A 19,604-nucleotide genomic window follows, 5' to 3' on the forward strand; every position below is an offset into this window, starting at 1 on the left:
AATGGTAATTAATCATAATACCAGAACATTCAGGAGGATGATGTGTTTGCAGTTTTGAGAAAACTGCACACCACAGTTTAGTGAATCTGTGGTCATAACTACTGCATCAATATAGACTCTCTGTTTTCTAGGGCCAGGCAAAAGCCATACTATACAAAGCAGTCATTTTTTGTATAATTTCCACAGCTTGGTGCTGGGTAACTGTCTTTCCTCAGTTTCCCATTAAGTGAATGCAGAAATGCTCATAAAAATGATCTTTGCATAATCTAAATGGTCTTTTCTGTAGAAAAAAACCCCATTATTTTATAATTTTAGAATTATTTTATAGTTAATTTAATTTGCTTGCATGTTGATGTCCATGTATGTGATCATGTGTTTGGAGAATTAATGAGGGAAGTTCAGCTTAGAAAACAAGCTTTGCTTTCAGTTCTGGAAGTAAGGTGGTCTCTGTTCTTGGTGGGGAAGTGAGTTTCAGGATTTGGCTTTATGATCTGTGGAAGGTAGTTTGCAAGCTTGAGTTCCTTTGGGTGTGAGCTTCTGGTGGGATGTATTTGTGACACTGTTGTGGTGCAGGAGTTGTTCTCCTGAGAATTAGTGGTGTGGGGAGCTTGTCAGCACAGCAGGCTGTGATGCAGCTCTGCCCCACAGATCTGCAGCTGCAGCCCTCATTTGCCTTTTGTGGAAAAGATGCCCAAATGCTTAGCATTGCCTTCTGCATGTCAAGGATATAAGATTCACAGCAGGGAATGCTCGGGTGATTTATAGGAAGAGGTGCTTATTCAAATGATTTCCAAAAAATATTTTCATTGGCACAAACATCAGTATGTATCAAGACTGTTCCCTGGCAATTCTTGAACTGGAGCAGGATACAATTTACTGGATGAGTAATTTGCTGTGAATGGTTGTTCATCTCTACTCTGGCATTTTCTAAGCAATTGATTATGACAAATTACCAGGTAACAGGTTTGTTCAGGCTGTGCTTTGAAACAAACAGCCTCTGCTGTGGATCCAGCCTGCTTGGCTGAGTGACAGCTAGTGCCCCTGGGCTTGTCTGAAAAGGAGGATTCTTAGATATAAGCAATCTGCGATTAAAACCTTGTATCATTCCATCTTACTCAGCCATTTTCTTTTAAATTTTCAAATTGAATCCCATCTTTTGCTAGCAGTGATTACAGTGCTGGGGAGGCTCCACATGACCCTTCCAGGGCTCTGCTTGGCACGCTGCACAGCCTTTGTGAGTCACAACAGACTTGGGAGCTACCGGCTGGCACAAATTGCCAGAAGGAACTACGGATTATTACTGTGCAGGAAGCTTTCTCTGGGAAGGTTTGTTCTGCCCATTTTGTCCTGGGGAGTAGTCAGTCCATTCCAGGGAGAGTGCTATGGCCATTGTGGTGTGCATCGTTCATGTTCCTTAGGCTCCTTCAGGCCAGGATGCCTGCAGGATTGGCAGACTTGTGTTCCTGCAGTAGATTTGGGGTTGTCTGCATTCCCCTCTGCTGCCAGCACAGCTTGGTGAAATTTAGGTATCCTGTTTTGGGTGGAGGAGTGACATGGTCCTTTTTCATGTTTATCCCTTGAAACAGGAGGTCATTAAGATACTGAAACAGACTTTACAATTAAATTCCTCATGTTTAGGGATATGTTCTTTCCCCTACATACTACTGGTATCCCATTATCATAATTCTCATAATAAAAAGCAAATGCTTCACCTGTAAAACTTGTAGATTGCTTCGACATTATGAAGATTTTCTGCTTGTGTTGCCCAGTTGTGAAGGCAAAGCTTGTAACAGAAATCTGATTATATTGAGGCATGGTGATTTCAGCCTTATGGGAATATTACTTTGGTATTTACAATTTTGAAAAGACAGGTGATCAACACATTCACAGAAAAACAAGTGCTCCTTAGCAGAAAGCCATGTTACTTGATAATGTCTCACCATGTTTTGTGTTGATTGTATGGAAGCTATTATTTCATGTTTAAATATTGGAATCCAACCTGTTGTTACTAATTTAGAAGAACAGGATTTATCTTGGTTCAACAAACCACTTTACAAATGTGCTTTTCCTAACCCTCTTTTCCATCCATCTCTAGCACCCTGTAGTAGTGTTTCTTTCTTTCCTTTCACTAACAGGTGTATTACCTTGTAAATGGTATTGAAATCAGGTGAGAGTAATCTTAGTGTAAGAACTGTTATCAACCTGTATGTATGCTAATTACACAGTATGAAATTCTTATAAAGAAATATGGTAGTAATCATTGGTTTCAGATGAAGTGATTGTGACTATTCTTCAAGTTTATGATGACAGAGTAGAAAGTTTAATTTCTCAATTTAATGACTAATGATTTTACAAATGCTATACTGGTAAAAAAAAACTTGTATTTTGTTGAAATTACAGGGAAAAGGTTGGGGTTTTTTTATGGCTTTTGATAAAAATCTGAACATACTCCATTTTCGTAAAACATCCCTGTATAACATAAAATACCTTTTTTAATAAATAGTCATATACATTTTCACATGTCACAGAGGAGGTTTCATTGTCAATACAGGAAAGTTGGTTCCAGGAGGGAAGTGATTAATTTGTCTATTTAGCTGAACTGAGTTTGTCCAAATTCTGTGTAACTGATTGCATGGGATAATAGCTACTATTTGATCTAGACAGGCGGGGGGAGATGGAAGTGAGAAAGTAACTTTTCTCTGGTCATGTTGTAATGTAATTAGTTGTTTGTTTTTCAGGTTTTTTTGCCTCCTTTATCAGTTTTTGAAAACTTGTTAGCATTTTTTGTTTTGCAACTGGTATGAAAAATAAGGCAATCTGTACAGCTTCACATGGGCTTGTATTATAAAGCATACTTGTGAACATATATAGACACACATATTTATAAGAATGAAAACCATTAATGATACTTTAGGTGAACTCAGCTGGTACATTAGAAGAACCAGCAAAAAAAAAAAAACAAAACCCAAAAAACAAAAAAACAAAAAAACAACCCAACAAAAAACTGGCTTTAAAGGATATAAAAATAGAAGCTCAGTGTGAGGAACACAGCTTTCACTGATTTTTTTCAGATACCTGTCTTCTACCATTATGTTAGAGCCCAGCTATTAAAAAAGTCTGATTACTAGTGCTTAATGTTAATTTCTTTCTATTTTTGCCAGAAGAGGTACACAGCACCTCGTTCCTTTTTTTCTCAACTATGCACACCTCTCCCTGCCCCTCAGTTTCTAATGAGATAGTACAGCCACCCACACAGTTTTCAAAAATATTTGTTTCTTGAAGGCATCAGTTTGGGTGTAGCAATTCTACTGCCAGCAAGCCCCAAACCTCTTGGCAAGAGCTTGGCCTCGATGTTATTCCCTAACAAGAATTTTGGGGAATACCAGGGGCCACACTGATCATCTGGGCTTTGCACCTTCCCTCTTGTATTTTCTGTGGTTACTGTCATCCCAGAGAGGAGTTTTGTCAACAGATTAATGTTCTCCTATTATGAATAAGAAGACAGGCAGATGGAGAGCAGCTTTGCTTGTACCACTGCTCCTCAGTGCCCCAGAGCAGCACAAACATGGGATGCACTCCCACTCTCATCTAGTGGGCACCAGCTCCTTCCAGCTTCTGGCTTGTAAAGTGCACAGCAGGGATAAGCATAAACAAGGGCAGTCAAGGAAGAAAGGGAAGAAAGTAGGAGAAAAAGACCGAGAGAGAGAGAGAGAAGCCAGGAGCAGGAGATAAAAACTGGGCAGAGCAAACAATTGTGAAGCTGGAACTGGTATGAAGCTTCAAAATTGCAAATATGCCACTAAGCAACACGGGAGAAGAGGGGATCTAGGAAGCCAAGCTGAAAATAGAAATCATGCATCTGAGAAGCTACTGGTCTTTCTCAGAAATAACAACTTTCTATCAGATTTTTACCACTTTCAATTGACTCATAGCCAGAACTGCAATTAAGCTTCAATATATTTTATAAAAAATAGTCTTAGTTTACTTTCACATAAGTGAAGAGATACAATTGCACAATGGTGGTTACAATGGTAGAAATACATACTGTTGATAAAATGTTTGCAAGAGATTTAAAAACATACTGTACAGCACCACATCTGAAATTGGATGATGGCAAAATGAATCATATGTTTTGTCTAAGAAAATTAAATTCCTACTAATTTTTTTTCTGAATAAATAAAAAAATACAATGTGCAATATGTGTCTGACACTACTGAAATACTTCCTGAAGTTAAGCAATATATTAAAACAAAAAATGAGGTAAAAAAAGACATTCATGCATTTAAGCCACCATTAGTCTCTGACTCTAAAATAAGGCAGATCATAATCTTTTAAAAACTCTCTTTAGCCATTTAAATCCTCTTTAGTGCTTTTCAAGACAAGGTCTTGACAGACCTTGCAGAATCATGAGTTAAGATGCTTTTTATTTCTGACAGGTCATTTTTGACAGGTTCAGCCATATTTGAGATGCATTACATAGTAGAAAATGTTGCTTTTGTTTAATGGGGAAAGAAATATAAATTAAAAGGAACTGAGAGAGATGGATGCTTTTAGAGTTAATCACAAATGAGACTACTTTGAGGGAGGGAGGGGTAAGGGAAATAAAATTATGTGTCATCCTCAGTTTTAATGATGTGGAAAAGTGTGACATTAAACAGGACTTGATGTCCATTATTCCAGGCATAGAGAGCTCTATCTCTTGCATTGTAGTCAAGCATGGATATATGAAAATACTGATTATGGAAAGGAATGTCTGTGTACTCATAAGTGGAGGTTTTTGTGGAGTAGGAATAGTAGACCTTGGCTCCCGTTAAGTGCGAGTTAGTGACATACAAGGTGCCACAGATCATGAAAGATTCTCCAGCACTTCTCTTAGGGTAGCCCGTGCTCCAGCTCTTCAGCACCTCCAGCGTATCCTGGTTCAGCTGGCTGATGACAATGTTGCCTGCATTCTGGTTGGTGGCATACACAGCCCACAGCCCAATTTCATCTGCCATCAGGTCGATATCGGAGAAGCCACCCCAGGTGTAAGGGTAGACATTGTGGAAGCCAGCGTACTCCAGGCTACGCTGCGCCAGCACCCGCCCCGTGTCGAAGCTGTACTTGATGATGATGTTGCTCTGGTACTTGTTGAAATAGAGGGAGCCATTGTAGACAACGTGGTTGGTTCCTGCCCATTTGAATGGAAGGTTGTATGTCCTTGATTCGGCCCCACTGACGAAGTCTGCGATTGATTTGTATTCACGGACAATTTTATTGTTAGTGTAACTATCCATGTACCAGACCTGGAAAGGAAACAAAGATTGGGAGTGACCATCTCAAACAAAGTGTGTGGTATGTGATCATGATATGGCATGATGGAGACCTTGCAGAAAAAGAAGGAAAGCAAGTTTTAGCTGTGCAGCAGGCTATGAAAGTGCAACATTACCCACATTCCTGTCACAAAAGCAGGATGAACTCTTGAATTTCTGAATCGAACTTTCCTGTACAGGTGAACTCTTGACACAACTGTTACTAACTACAGTGTCTGCATTTTCAGAGAAATTTAATACTGGATTATTCAGTGCTTGGGCCTCTGCTATATTGTGCTTGCTTAAAGGTATTTCTAGAGACTAATAATCTAGGAGACAGAGATGGGAAATGGAATGTGAGATAAACTTGAATTTATACTTAGGAATAAATGTGGTTAAATTTTTTTCAGCTGATTCTCTATTCAAAGAAAAAAAGTATTTTCTTAGTAAAGGAAACAAAAACAATAGTAATGAAACCACTAGGGTTTCAAAGCAATTTTTTCCCCTTAAAAAAATAATTGTTACTTCTTTTTAATGTTCTTTATGCCCTTTCCATTCCCCCATTTTTTTCCTTCATGCAATTTGCTTTTTCTCCTTTTAGTTTCTCAGAGTTTGTTGCTCTCCTAAAGGTAACTGGGATTTCTGGAATCAGTAGCAAACCTGCATGGACACAGTGGGCAGGGGAGAGCTGCACACAAATCTTTATCTTTTGTCATTTTTTCTGTTGCTTTTTCTGTTGTCTTTAGTTTTTTCAGTATTCAAAAATTAATCTTGTGGGTTTCATACAAATGAAACCTAGTGTTTTGACTTCCAAAGCTCTTTGATGAAGAGAGCATCTTCTCAAAACTGTAGCCAATTTGACATCCTAATGGAGATCCAAATAACAAAACAATAACATAGTGTGGATATGATGGAGGAAATGATCTGACTAGAGCCTACATGGGGCCTAATCCTGCCAATGTTAACTGTGCTGCATTATGGGTTGTGTTTGTGGGTAAAAATGTTGATGTTTGTTGTAGATTACTCTGGTTTTTAAAAGACCTAAGCACAATTAAATACGTTAGGAAATAAGAAAAAAAATTGGGTTGTCAGTTGTGATAGATGATTGTCAACCCTAAAAAAGTTGAATTAAATGGCACAAAAGTGCTTAGATAACTTTTGCCTTTCAATATTTTTCCAAAAATACTGTTGCTTTTTCTCTGGAGATGTTTGAGTGTGAAAATGACTGAAGTAGAAAAACATGCTCAGGAATGTAACTTCCTCGGGGAAAATATCTTTTAAAAGATTTTAAAAAAGCAAGTAAGACTCCAGGACACAAAGATAGTGCCTTAACATACTCTGTTATTTTTCTCTGATGCCAATGGATCCGTCATCCAGGCGCCAAATCGGGTTCCAGATATCTTCACTGTAATGGGGCCTGTGATTTTCATCAGTTTGCCACATGCTGAAATGAAAAAAACAAATGCATTAATGCACAACTCTCCTTGATGTCAGAGCACAAGACTAAATGCTCCAAACTACATACAAACTACTCCAGGGGATTCAGGCTTATGCTGAAGATTGATTGTCACCTTCACAGGAGGAACTTTGCCATATTGAAGAGTAATATAAATTTGCAAAAATATACACATAAAATTTTATTGATATATATTTTTGTATTTACATCTTTTGAAGCACAGTTATGGTCTTTTCAGGCTGTGAAAGTACATGAGGCAGAATGTGTCTGGAAAGCTCTAAAGTGAGCAAGTATCAGGAGAAGGCTGTGATAGTGCAGCTGGAGAGGAGCTGTTCTGGAATAGCTAGAAATGGGTGAATTGTCCCATACTCTGTGATGTGACTGGATATTGGTAGCTGCCATATAGAGCAACTGAGTGTGTAATTTATAGAAGGACTGGCAAGGGAAATAAAACCACAACATTCTCTTGAAATGTTCATAAGCATCATTATTATGGGTGGTTATATTTTTGGTAATAAATAAGGGAAAATGAAGTGAGGGTTTTTTTGGCACTTGTACAAATGCATTCCAAGTGTTTTACTGCTTTCACTTTTCTGCTTACGGTCCAATTTGTCATGACATACTAAAATCAGTGAATGAAGAATTAGTTCTTATTGAATGTATGTCTATTTTCCTGCACAATATGAATCCAGGAAGCACTATAATATAGTTATTAGAGTTTGCTGAGAGGAAGTCCCTGGATTTTGCTGCATATGTGCCATGACTTGGTGTGTAATCTTTGGAAAATCCATTTATACTTTTGGGCTGCTTGTTCCTTCATCTACAAAATAGGGATAAGAATCTAAATCTCTATTGCCCAGTTTTATGCTAAATGATATTTGTAAAGTTCTTCAAATCCCAAAGGGAAGGATACTTTGGAAGTAGAAGTACCACTGCAATCAATAGTCTCATGCCTGCACTAATAGCTCCTCTGCCACTGATGTAATAGAACTTCTTTGGATACATAGAATATTCTACTTTTGAATTTTTTAAAAAAAATGTTACTGTAAAATATTATTCAGCGTCTACATTATAATCAGATGCACCTAGATCTTAATCTGATCTATATCTACTCTAATTATATGTCAGAGTATTGGCTTCTGTGAATGCTACCCACAGAAGTTTTATTCCATAAACATGTCCTGACAAGAATTGGAGGGTTCCAAGCATACTGTGCAACCTGCCTTCTCTTATAAATACCCATGACTTACAGGACTATCAGCAAAGGATCCATACATGCATAATTACGTGTGAATTTGGGGTGTGTGTAATCACATGAACCCTATTTCTATGTGTTTAGCTGCACGCACCCTTTAAAAGTTTTGTCAACTAATTTCCCAGCAGCTTCATCTTGAATTTTCTCTTATTCCAAAGAGAAGGAGCAAAATTCAGTCATCACAACTGTTGTGGTAATCATTAAACCTCAGTGAGAGTAAGAGAACTGCTTACTGTACTGCAATGAGTGTTGAAAGTGTTGCCAGTGCAGATGGAAGAACCCTTTTAAGTGGCCAGGACAATATAAATAATGCATTATACTGCAGAAAGACACCTGCTGGGGAGAAGAATAGCTATTGCATACGCTGATTAGAAAATTGTATTGTGAAATGCAACAAAAACTGTGAAGATTCAAGCCAGATCCTGTGGCACACTGGGGCCATTGGCTTCTGGCTGCCAGGCTGGCATGGATAGGCACAGCTGGGTCATCTCCAGCACGGCCAGTGTGGCCACAAAGCAGGTGTTGGCATGAAAGCCGCTTTCCCCTCATGCTCTCTGATCTGAGCACCCAGTCCCAGCTCTCAGCAGTTACAGGAAGCCAAACTGAGGCTGCTTGTACTTCAAAAGGCACACAGGGATAGGCCAGAAAAACAGCCAGTCCATTAGTAGGGGACCATAAATGTCTTTTAAGTGTCTAAGACCAGGGAATAATGCCAATAAGGATGAATGAATCTGTGTTACATCTTGAGAAGGTCCACTCCCTTTTGTTAATGGCTATGCTTAATAATTTATTTTACACAAAAACTTTCTCTCCACTGCTAATGTACATAATTTTAATGTTTTTTTTCATTAGGTACATCAAGAGATTAGAATGCGTTGCAGGAATTCAGGATAGATAGGATGTCAATACACCTAGTAATTCCATTGTACAAAATATATCTCGCACTCACTGCTTCACTAACTGTTGTTACAAGGTGCTGTAAAAGCAAAGAAAAACAAGATACTTGTTGAACTGATGATTTTTGGTATCTAATAACTTACTGGAACACTCACTATCAGAAAATACTGTTTATTCACAAGAATTTTCTTGCTTGCTGCAGTATTGCAACACAGCTGTTTTCTCCTGACTGCCTTCTGTCAGTGCAGTAATGTGCTATTTTGTGTGTGTACTGAGGGGAAAATAGGGTCATAAGAAATTTCTGTTTGAAGAAGTCTTTCATGTGTTTTAGCACATCACCACTGTGCTATTTCCAGAATAAAATAAAGGAATAAATTATTTAAGAGGCTAACTTAACCTAGATTTTTCTCATTCTACTGCGTCACAAAAATAAGGAGCCTCTGCTTATCCAGTTAAGAAGATATTTAATGTCCTGGGTAGCATTTGAAAGTAAACATCCCACACTTGATAACTGGGACACTAATCAGTGTCTCAAACCTAAACCTTGGAATTTCAAGTTTATTCATGTTTAGTGTTAAGTAAATTGTTTAGTGTTAGGTAAATTGTAAAGTGTTTATTTTTCATAACGGGGCTGGATTGTTTGCTTAGGTATCCAGGTTACAATAGTGATCCATTCAGAAATCTCCAAATGCATGGACAGACTGGGAGAGAGAAGACTGCATTGTGTTTGTAAAGCAGGTTACCTATCCCTGATAGAAGCTGAGGCTGACACTTGATATTGATCCTTCAGTCTCTTAGTTTTAGTAGCTGGTACTGAGCTAGTGCTGATTTTCAAAAATGCTCAACGTTTGACTTCTAAAGGCAGCATGGGAGCAGCCAAGGTGGATGTGGCCTGAGGTAAACCTGGTGCAGCAGTAGCAATGGATTGCTGCTGTGCATCCTGCAGAAATCATGCTTTGGGCTCTCTTAAGTTAGATGTGAAGTTTGGTTAGATTGTAATGCTAATTGGAGAATGGGAGATATCCTTGACACTAATGGTACAAGCTAAAGACATTACAGTCAGAGTGGCCTCTCAGGTGATACAGCAAGGTGCCAGGGTTATGATGTGGACATCTCAAAACTGATTCCATTCTACTTTTCACTGTTTTTTTTTTTTTTCCATGTTGACAGCCCAAAGATTACTCTAGTAGCAGTGTCTGTCTGAGCTTTTTTGAAAGAATATTTGTAACTCTCCAAGTGGTTTAAACCTCAGATTTTGAATTTGCTATGTGTTATAATTTTTCATGTAATACCTCCTATATACAGTAAGGCATTGCATCATGTCATGTACTTAGAATGATATAACTGACCTTAGGTTGAGTTACTTTTGTCTTTGATTAGAGTAGCATAGATCAGCATATAATGCAGTCTTTCATCAAAGAAACAAACAAATTTCCTCTTCCCCCAAACCTTAATCTTTCTAAAGAGAGACAGCTAAAAATGCACAGCCAAGGGACCAAATTTGCCATGAACTTGTTAACTTACTGAGCTTTTTCATGCAGTCACGAAGCCTGGTTTCTAAATTGACTACACGCTGGTGTAGTTCTTCATAGTCATAAGCACCAATTTCTTCCTGAATCCCAGTGAGCACAGAAGACAGATTCCTAATTTCCTCCTTGAACTGTGTGATCAACTTGGCATCAGTTTTGTATTGTTCCAGAACTGGGATCAGTGGCAGGAGCTCATCCATCTTTTCTTTCAACTCCTGTTAAAGGCAATCATATGTGCATTAAAGATGTTTAAAGGAGTTCAATCCCCTAATTTCCTTTAATGTAATATTTATGCCTGATTATTAAAACAACTTGAAAATGATTATTTTAGTTACAAATCTATTATTAGTCTACTGTGAAAGTCTCAGACACTTCAGACTTAATGGTAGTAAGCAGGAGATTCAATGCATGAGAGAATAGTCTTTCTATTGAAAGTAAAGAGCTATCTTCAAATTATCTGAACCAAACCCACTGACTTTCCATCTAGGGGATATAAACCACCCCTAAGTGTCTTTCATCAGAAGAAGAACAGGTCTGAACTCACAGTAGTGTTTACAGAGCTGTCATACAGCGTTGATGTGCTGGTAATCTCTACTTCATTCCCTACAAGTACTAAATTCTTTGTTTTTCTCAATGTCTGTTGAAAAGTGTTTATTTCTTTTCCAGCCACAGTGATAGAAAACTTTTTTTTCTGAAGTAAAAATCCATGGTTCTTAACTGTGGTTTGTACTTGTCAGCTAGCTGCATCACTAAATTCTTTTGAACTTGCTCAGTTGACATCTCTTCTGGAATATCACCAATAGTTTTTTTGCCATGTGCTGTTGCATTGCCAATCATATTCTTAAACACTGACTGAAGAAAATAAGGCTCCGTCTTGAAATCCCAGACTTCCCTTTTCTCAGAATTTTTTGGGACTCATGCTTTGAGAATTTGTCTTAATCTGTAGCATATATTGGTTGCCCATCTCTCATTTCTTAATTATTCTTTTAAAAAGTACTACTAATAGAAGCTTTACTAAATTTAAACCAATTGCTTGAAGTTGTTTTTTGTTACTATTGTGTAGAAAACCTCAAAGAATCCTTGTAGTCTAGAGATTTTGCTTTACTGAAATGTAGCAGCTGTATTATATATGGATTTCAGAGTATTACGTCTGTTGATTCTGTTCCCAAAGGGTCTTCCAATTACATTATGGCAGCAGTTACCAAAATGGGCACAAAAAATAAAGTCCTTTTGTTTACAGTTAAAACTATTTTTATTTGGCTGTTTTAAATAAAATCTTAACTTAAACCTACTTTATGCCTGCTAAAATGAATAGTAATTTTTTCCTTGATGACAAGGGAAAAGTAGGCTTTGTGACAGAGAAAGAATAGTTCCAGAAACCATAGTTTTTGTTACTTCATTTTGAAATTATGAACTTAGGCTTCAGTTCTGTGGGACAGTGAATGGCCAACTCAGGAAGATAAAATCTGTTTGAATTAGTGAAGGTAATATATTCCTGGTAGGATTTATCCCACATGATGTATCATATTTGAGCAAACTTGCTGTAACTTTTTGTGGCAATCAAGTACCTCCTGCCTGGCATAAAGTGAAGCATAGACTGAGTATATGCTTAAGTGTGATCTGGACCAAATTTGTACTCCTTGGTTCTGGTCAGCATGAATACACAGATTTAGAATATCTCACTTCAGTAAATCATATAAAGTTGAATCTCATATTTTGATGATAAATACATTTTAAAAATTGGCTTCTGCTGACACTCCAGAGCTTGTTGCTGCAATGAGTGGTACAAGAACTAATTTCTATTGCAGCACAGATAGGTGGTAGATGTGTTCTGGCACTTTGTGGCAGTTGATATGAAAGGTTATGTTATATCCAACATGATTTCTTTGTCTCAGGAAAGATAAAGCATTGGAATTTGAGTAGACTAAATTTCAGAACAACTTACTGTATTATTTTGACTTTTAAAATTATTTTGTAGCTGGGTTGGCTGGAACTCTGTTTTATACTCCTGGCAAAATGAAGGTAAATGACTGGCCAATAGAAATATTGAATATTGAAAAGGCTAGAGCACTGGAGTATTCTTCCACCTCTGATATTGTGTATCAGACATTCAAATTTGGGTATTTTATTCCCAAGGAAAACTGAAATTAGAAGAAAGGATATATAATAGAATTATGAAAATGTATTGTTATTGTAGCAATAAGTGATAAAAGAGAAAAAAAGGTGGAGATATTTTCTATTAATTAAAAATCTGGAAGAATGTGCTCAATCAGCTCTAAAGTAAGAACAATGATATAATTTCTAAATTTTGGTAGTCAGATCATTAATGTACTTAATTCCTGATGTTATTAAGATCCACTCAATATTCAGTAGCTCTGAAAAAAACCCCTAGCCCTCTTGGCTATGTAATTATTTAGGTATCTAACTTTAGCACCAATTGGAATATTGGGTTCATTTTATGTGAACTTTCAGAAACACTTCAAAAAATATATATTTGCTTAACATAATGTAATCCTCAGAATGTATTTTCTAGCACCTATTTTGTGGTCTCACAGTCTTGAAAGATCAATTTGTCAGACTATATTTAAGGAATTTAAATATACTCTTGAAATATTTTTCTCCTGAAGAGTACTTCAGGTAGCTTTTTCAGAATACACAATTGTTACTTGTAATATCTGCAACCCTTTTTCCTCATAAAAGGACTGCCTTGTAGTTTTTGTTGTCATTAAGATTCAGTGGAAGTCTTTTTTTTAATCACACAAACAAGACTGGGAGTGATTGCCCTCCACCCCATCCCAAACTCAAAACAGCAGATCTTCAGACACAAAATTAGATCTTAATTGTACTGGATAAAAATGACAAACTGATTTATTGTAGCCTTTCTTCCCTTCAACTGCAGTAAATGTCATGGAACACTATGAGCACAGAATTTTACTTGTTTGCTGTTAATTCCACTGGATCTCCCCCTTTAGCATTGGAGCTTGAAAGAATACAAATTTCTCAGTATGACAAGCACATTGATACAGGAAGGACAGGAATCTGTTTGTAGTGACATTTCTCTAATGACTTAATAATTCCTCCCTATTACAATTAAATTGAACAGAGCAAAAGATTATCATCATAAAGGAAGATTTATTATGCTTTTCTTTTAAATGGCATCCTTGTAGGAGCATTTCCAGCTGAGACCCTAGCAGGCCATGCACGGCCACTGAGTACGTTGTTTCCAGCAGCTTGGGAGTTACTGTAAAAACTGGACGTACCTGAAAGTGCTTTGTCATTAATGTCTTCCGATCATCTTCAATCTGCCGGAACTTGGCCTTCAGCCCTTTCATTTGTGTTTCCATTTTTAAAACATACTGGAAATCCCTCTGAGTCCGTAGATTTAAAACTTCAATAGATTGGGACATATTCTGAACCTGTTAAAGAAGAAACTCTCTAAATGCACTTTTCATTGCTTTGTTTTTTTCCCTGGTTAAATGTCAGACAATGAAATGCACTTCTGTCAATTCACTGTGAGTCATTTCTACCACAGTACAGCTCTACTTTCTGTAACTGCATGATGGTACAAATAGTGGGGAAGAGGGCAAGGCCTTGAAGCCAAAAATTGTTTGGACTACTTAGAGGTAAAGAGCGAGATAAAGCCTTTAAGCCTCATTTTCCTTGGGCTCAGGAAAGGCTGTGAGGCAGTAGAGTCTGCTTTGAGACCTGCAGTAGATGTGACTGTGGTTCAGAAGGTGCTCATATAGCATATATTTCCTTCCAGGCACTTTGGGAGGGACAGGACTGAAATTTGGAGATTTTGTTCAGTAAGAGGAGCAGGATATTCCTTGTTAGTAGACATCTATAGAATCACTCAATATAAGGCATTCATAAGACTACCCAGAGATAAGCTGGACTGTGTTAATCATTACAGAGGTATTTTCCCATAATTTGGTTAAAATTAAATTAGAAATTTTATCCAATTGCCTCACTGGTAGAAAACCTTTTTTTTTTTTTTCAGATGAAAAGTAGTGAATGCTTAGGTAACTTTTATAGATCAAGTCACTTTGTAGCTATAGTGAGGACATTTACCACAGTGATGCAAAAGTAACTGTCATCCAGAGTAAATTACACATACTTTTAAAAGTTCATGTTATGAAAGCAATAGTAGTTATTCTATTTCATCAAGTGTTTTGTTTTCCTAAAACATGAGAAAACTAGACTGTTGTAAATGTATTTGGCACCTTGTTGAAGTTTTGGTTCAAACAAGACATACTGTACCTTCCTAAGGAAAGACAAACCCAGCAGTACTCTGTGGTTTGCAAGGAAATGCAATATTTCAAGGGATATTCGTGTTTGGAGCTAACTCATTATGATCTACAGAATGTATGGATTTAGAAACGACTCTTAAAAATAGTATGTATTACTGATTGTACAGTTGCTATTAACAGTTCTGAAAAAGGACTTTTAATAAAAAAAGCAGAGGCTTTTTTTTTTTTTTTTGCTATCTAATTGTTGTAAGCAGGCAAATAAAGTGCTTTGGGTGCTGGAAGAACTTTGAGAATTTCCATTTGGCAAAAGAAACATTCACATAGAGGCTCTAATTAAAGGACTGTATGGACTCAGAGAAGTAGTAATACCTCCTTTATATGTAATGGATATGTAATGGATATCCATTACACATCCATGATTGCTACAGTCCTAATCATAAGAAAATAGGTTTGAGAGGCTGATGATTTAGGTTCTGTGGCAGCTCAAAAACTCTGTTGTGATCTTATCATACCCCTCCAGCCCCCAACTCAAAATAAAGGGCTATTTTAGTAATATTTGAGTATTCGGGGAATATGCTGGAGCAAAGACTGGAGTGTTCCTTTCTTAAGTAAACAGACAGCATGAAGGGCGGCAGCTCCTTTTCCCTCTGTGGCCCATCAAAGTCCTCTCCATGCATCTCATGTTATGGGCTCTGTCAACTTGAAACTTTGTCCCGTCTCAAGTTCATGGAAGCACAAGGAGCAAAAATCTATGGGGATCTGGCATTATATCAACACTGGAATGACTTTTCTAGAGCTAGAAAAATACTAAAAATTGTATGGTAAAAAAGTGTTTTCAAGTCTACATTTTATATTGATTTTTTGTGCTGTTCAAGCTCTCTCTCAGGCCTCAGGTTCTGTACCACTAGCTGTGATACAGTAACTATAACCTTGCTTACTTAAACAGGGAATGCAGACTGTTAGTGTTTTCATAGTTGCAGCATTTTTCTGTTCATGCAAAACAAGGCTTCATTGGTTTCACCATATATGCAGTAGTGGATAATACTGGAATTAAGAATTGGGCTTTTGGGGAAAATTTGCACCATCACAAAATAAATAAATAAACTTGAGAAAAAAAAACAATGAAAAAAATTAGAACTGTTTATGCTCTGCACAGTTTGCTTTCAAGATGCTGTGGTGTCTCTCTCATTATTTTTTGAAAAGAGATAAGAAATGGCGTTTAGCAGTGTCATATGATCGAAGCAGAAGCTGTAGTTTAAATCCCTGAGCTAGTTTGAGGTGGGATTTGTAATTGATTTTACACAGAAAAATCTGTCCTCTTGTATGTAGGAAAGAATTTGGGAGGAGTGAGAGAGAGATGATGTAACTTGGGTTGGGAAAGGTGTGATATAAGGAAAACAGATAAATAACAATCAGAGATGAGAACACAGGTAGGGTTCAAGAACAATTTTTATCATTCATTAGTTGATTATGTATTAACTGAGAAGGAAAGCAGTAGATTTCCATGGGAAGTTTAATGACCAAGGGGAGGAATTTTTTGGGAAGACTTACCTTCTCTAGTAGTTGTCTGAGTTGCCTGCTTTTAGCATCTCTTGAACATAGGTTTTGTTCAGGTGCAACAACAGTGCAAATGCAACGGCCATCAGGATCCTGGGCTGAACTGTAAACTTGCCACCCTTCCTTGGGGCTAATCTGAGTCTGTAACAACAAAATAATAACAATCAAAGGAATGGAACTGATTTTTTATTGTTTGAAAAAAACACTGCAGCAGAATATTTTTATTTTTGCAGTACATGTCTGCAATGAGGTTCCTACTAGCCAACAATTATTACTCTTCCCTAACTAGTTTGGTAGTTTCCCAGTTTTGCCACATCTCACACCTTTGCAATAGTTCTCTAGAGGAGTTTAGCACACACAATTTCCAGGGTGGATGAGAATGGTATTCTGCTTGTGATTCAGCACAAATCAGGTGATTTAATTCTTTGCAAAGGGACGTTGCAGTTTTTCATCAGCAGAGAACAAACACATCCTTTCAGCCTGGATGACTTTTACTTTAGACTAATGGAAACAACAAAGACAGGAAAGAACAAACATATGAGCCTGGGGAGAGCGCAGTGTGTGACTCACGGGTGGGAAATGGCTCAGCAGCAGCTTGGAGGTGGGGGACAGGTTTGCTCTTGAAGCTGCACCTCACAGGAACTGCTCTCCCCGGGCCCCCACTGCTCTTAGCCAGGGAACAGGGGCTTGCTCTGGGTGGGATGGAAAAGTGTCTGGTTAGGCCAGCGGAATGGGGCTCATGGCAAGCAAGCCACAGTGATTAAGACACTGCATGTCCTTCACTGGGACAGCAGAAAACTGGAAATTCCTAACCTGTTCTTTTTTACAGCAACCACGACCAAGAAAGAAAGGCAAAAAAAAAAAAAAAAAAAACAAAATTTTTTTTAAAAAAAGACATTTGTTTGCAGAACAGGGTTAACACTGAACTGCATTTAATCTTTGTGGGGGATTTGGTATCTCTTTAATGGGATGTACAGAAATAGTAGGAATGACAGAAAACAATATAATGAGATGATTGAAAGCCTTCAGGTGATGGAACTTAATAGATGCAAGAAAAAGTTTTTGAACTTTGTTTTTAAACTATAAATTAAAGTTAATATTGTGCTTTAATTTTTCCTAATATTGTACTGAGTGATGAATTTCATGGCAGAGATGCTAATGGATATCATTGAAGTAATTTTGGTCTGGACACAGTTGGAATCAGTTGCTATTTATACTATAAAATTGTACTCAGTGCCAGCAGAGAAAGCCATTATTTAAACTGGGAAGCTTTGATACTGATGCTTTCCTGGCAGCTTAGTGCAGGAGTTGCAGAGTTCCTCATCTCTGAAGAGGTGCCAGTATCTCTATGGACTGAGGTAAGAAAAGAGCACAGGCTTTTCACAACAGTGACTCCTCTGAAGAAGTAATTGAAGTTGGCAGTGACTGTCTACTGCAGAGTTAATAGAAAAATAAAAATTGTGTTATTGCCATGTTTTGCAAGGAAAACCGAAGTGCTATAATGTAGATGACTTGAAGAGATGAGGGAGCTTGTTCTGATGAGCTTTGAGAAAAGATGACTGAGAGAGGACCTCATCAATGTCTCTCTGCAGGGAGGTGTCAGAGGATGGACCGGGCTGTGCTCGGTGGGGCTGAGCAGCAGGACAAGAGGAGATGGGCAGGAACTGATGCACAGGGAGCTCCTCTGAGCATGAGGCAGAACTTCTTCACTGTGCAGCTGACCATGCACTGGAACGGACTGACCAGAGGGGGTGTGGAGTCTCCCTGCCTGGAGACATTCCAGAATGGTCTGACACAGCCCTGTGCCAAGTGCTCTAGGATCACTTTGAGCAGGGAGGCTGGACCACAGGACCCACTGTGGTCCCTTGCAACCTTGCCCATTGTCCCTCTCCTGTAAAAAGATGATCTTGCCTGAGCTTTTGCTAGAAAGGAACAACCACGGTTCAGGACTAAATTATACTGCTTCTATGGCATTCTCTGCACCTTAATTTTCAGAGCAAAGGGAATTTAGCTTAAGACATGGAGAACAATAAAAACTAAATAAAATTACATCTGCAGAGACAATTTTAAATGGTCTTGAGAAGCTACTAAAATTGCAAGCTTTAACAAGTGAAGCCTTTGAAGGCTGTAACCCTTGAAAAGTGTAAGCTATATATAGTCCAGTAGTTTCCACATTTGTAGAATTTTTGGCCAAACAGTGTGGTCATGCAACAGCAAGGAAACTTAATTTTTTATGGAAGTTCAGGAACATGTTAAGGAACCCAGAGCTTGTGATTATAATTCCTTTAGTAATTAATATAAGTTCATGAAAAATTATTATATTTGATACTTATGTCTGCTACATTTAGACTGGGGGCAACTGTTTTCACTGGATTCAATAAGTGTTCTACAGCGGACAATGTATGAGACACCAGGATCATGCAGTCCATAGTAAAGCTGTATAATCCAGTCTGAATTTTCAAAGGTACTTATTTATGCCAGAGAGGCTCTAAGTGTCTCTCTAGCTTTATCTAAGGAAAGAAAAAACACTTTAACGATTAACTTAGCAGACATTTTTATGGTGTCTAAAATACATCTGATTAAAAAGGTAACTTCTCTTTGGGAAAATATTTCTCACAGTGAGAGACTGGTTAACCAAGAGCATGGTTATTGACTGCCTGTGAAAAAATAACCACTTGTATAGTACCACAATTTTGGCTACAGTCCAATGAATTTTTCTATTATTCCTCTATTTGGAATTTCAGGCTTCCTTCATTAATTAGGATGGGTAATATGAGTGATGGAAGAGAAAAACATGCATGTGTGCAAAGGTGTGCTTTATCTTTCTGTTATTTAGTTTTGAAATTTAATCCCTACTTCAAGCAGAAACTGTTGCGCAGAAAAAGAGCTAAAAGTCATCAAAACCTTACAGAAGCTACTGCATCAACTTTTCAAATACAGGCTTATTGCTGACATGCCTTTGTAAACAAGAAAGAAAAGAAATAACAAGTGGAAACAACAATAGTAAGTTTTACCAGTTATTGAAAATCTGGGGAAAACAGACGAGTCCCTCTAAAGTCCAATATTAACGCTGCCACGGCAGCCTGCTGTACTAAAGACTTAGATCACTTCTGAAAGATTTATTTTTTTCACTTCCACTTTCATATATTCTAACAAAACTGTTACAGCTACCTCTGTTGTTGGTAGAGTGACAGGTCAAAGGACAGTACCTTACTTAGGGTGTTTGCTTAAACATAAACAGTATTTTCTGGTTTGTCTTGCAGTTTCAACCCTGGTCCTGAAACAGAGCTCAAAAGAGGAGGCCCTTTGCCTGACCCCACATCCTTGTACAATTCCTCCAGCTAAGGCAGGAAATTGGGAGGTTTTGTT

At 37.7% G+C, this 19,604-nt stretch overlaps 1 protein-coding gene across 1 annotated transcript in view; it reads right to left on the minus strand.

Moving 5' to 3' along the window:
- Positions 1-3,939: 3,939 nt before the first annotated feature.
- OLFM3 (olfactomedin 3) overlaps positions 3,940-19,604 on the minus strand; it is a 49,580-nt gene continuing 33,915 nt past the window's right edge. Inside the window, exons 2-6 of the mRNA XM_041421828.1 lie at positions 16,230-16,376; positions 13,689-13,844; positions 10,424-10,643; positions 6,629-6,735; positions 3,940-5,285 (exon numbers count right to left, since the gene is read on the minus strand). Coding sequence (XP_041277762.1) covers positions 4,608-5,285; positions 6,629-6,735; positions 10,424-10,643; positions 13,689-13,844; positions 16,230-16,376 — 1,308 coding nt within the window. The 3' untranslated portion in view covers positions 3,940-4,607. The remainder of the gene's footprint in view (positions 5,286-6,628; positions 6,736-10,423; positions 10,644-13,688; positions 13,845-16,229; positions 16,377-19,604) is intronic.

Source organism: Onychostruthus taczanowskii, unplaced genomic scaffold, assembly GCF_017590055.1.
Source record: "Onychostruthus taczanowskii isolate IOZ18803 unplaced genomic scaffold, ASM1759005v1 scaffold7, whole genome shotgun sequence".
Taxonomy (NCBI): Eukaryota; Metazoa; Chordata; class Aves; order Passeriformes; family Passeridae; genus Onychostruthus; species Onychostruthus taczanowskii.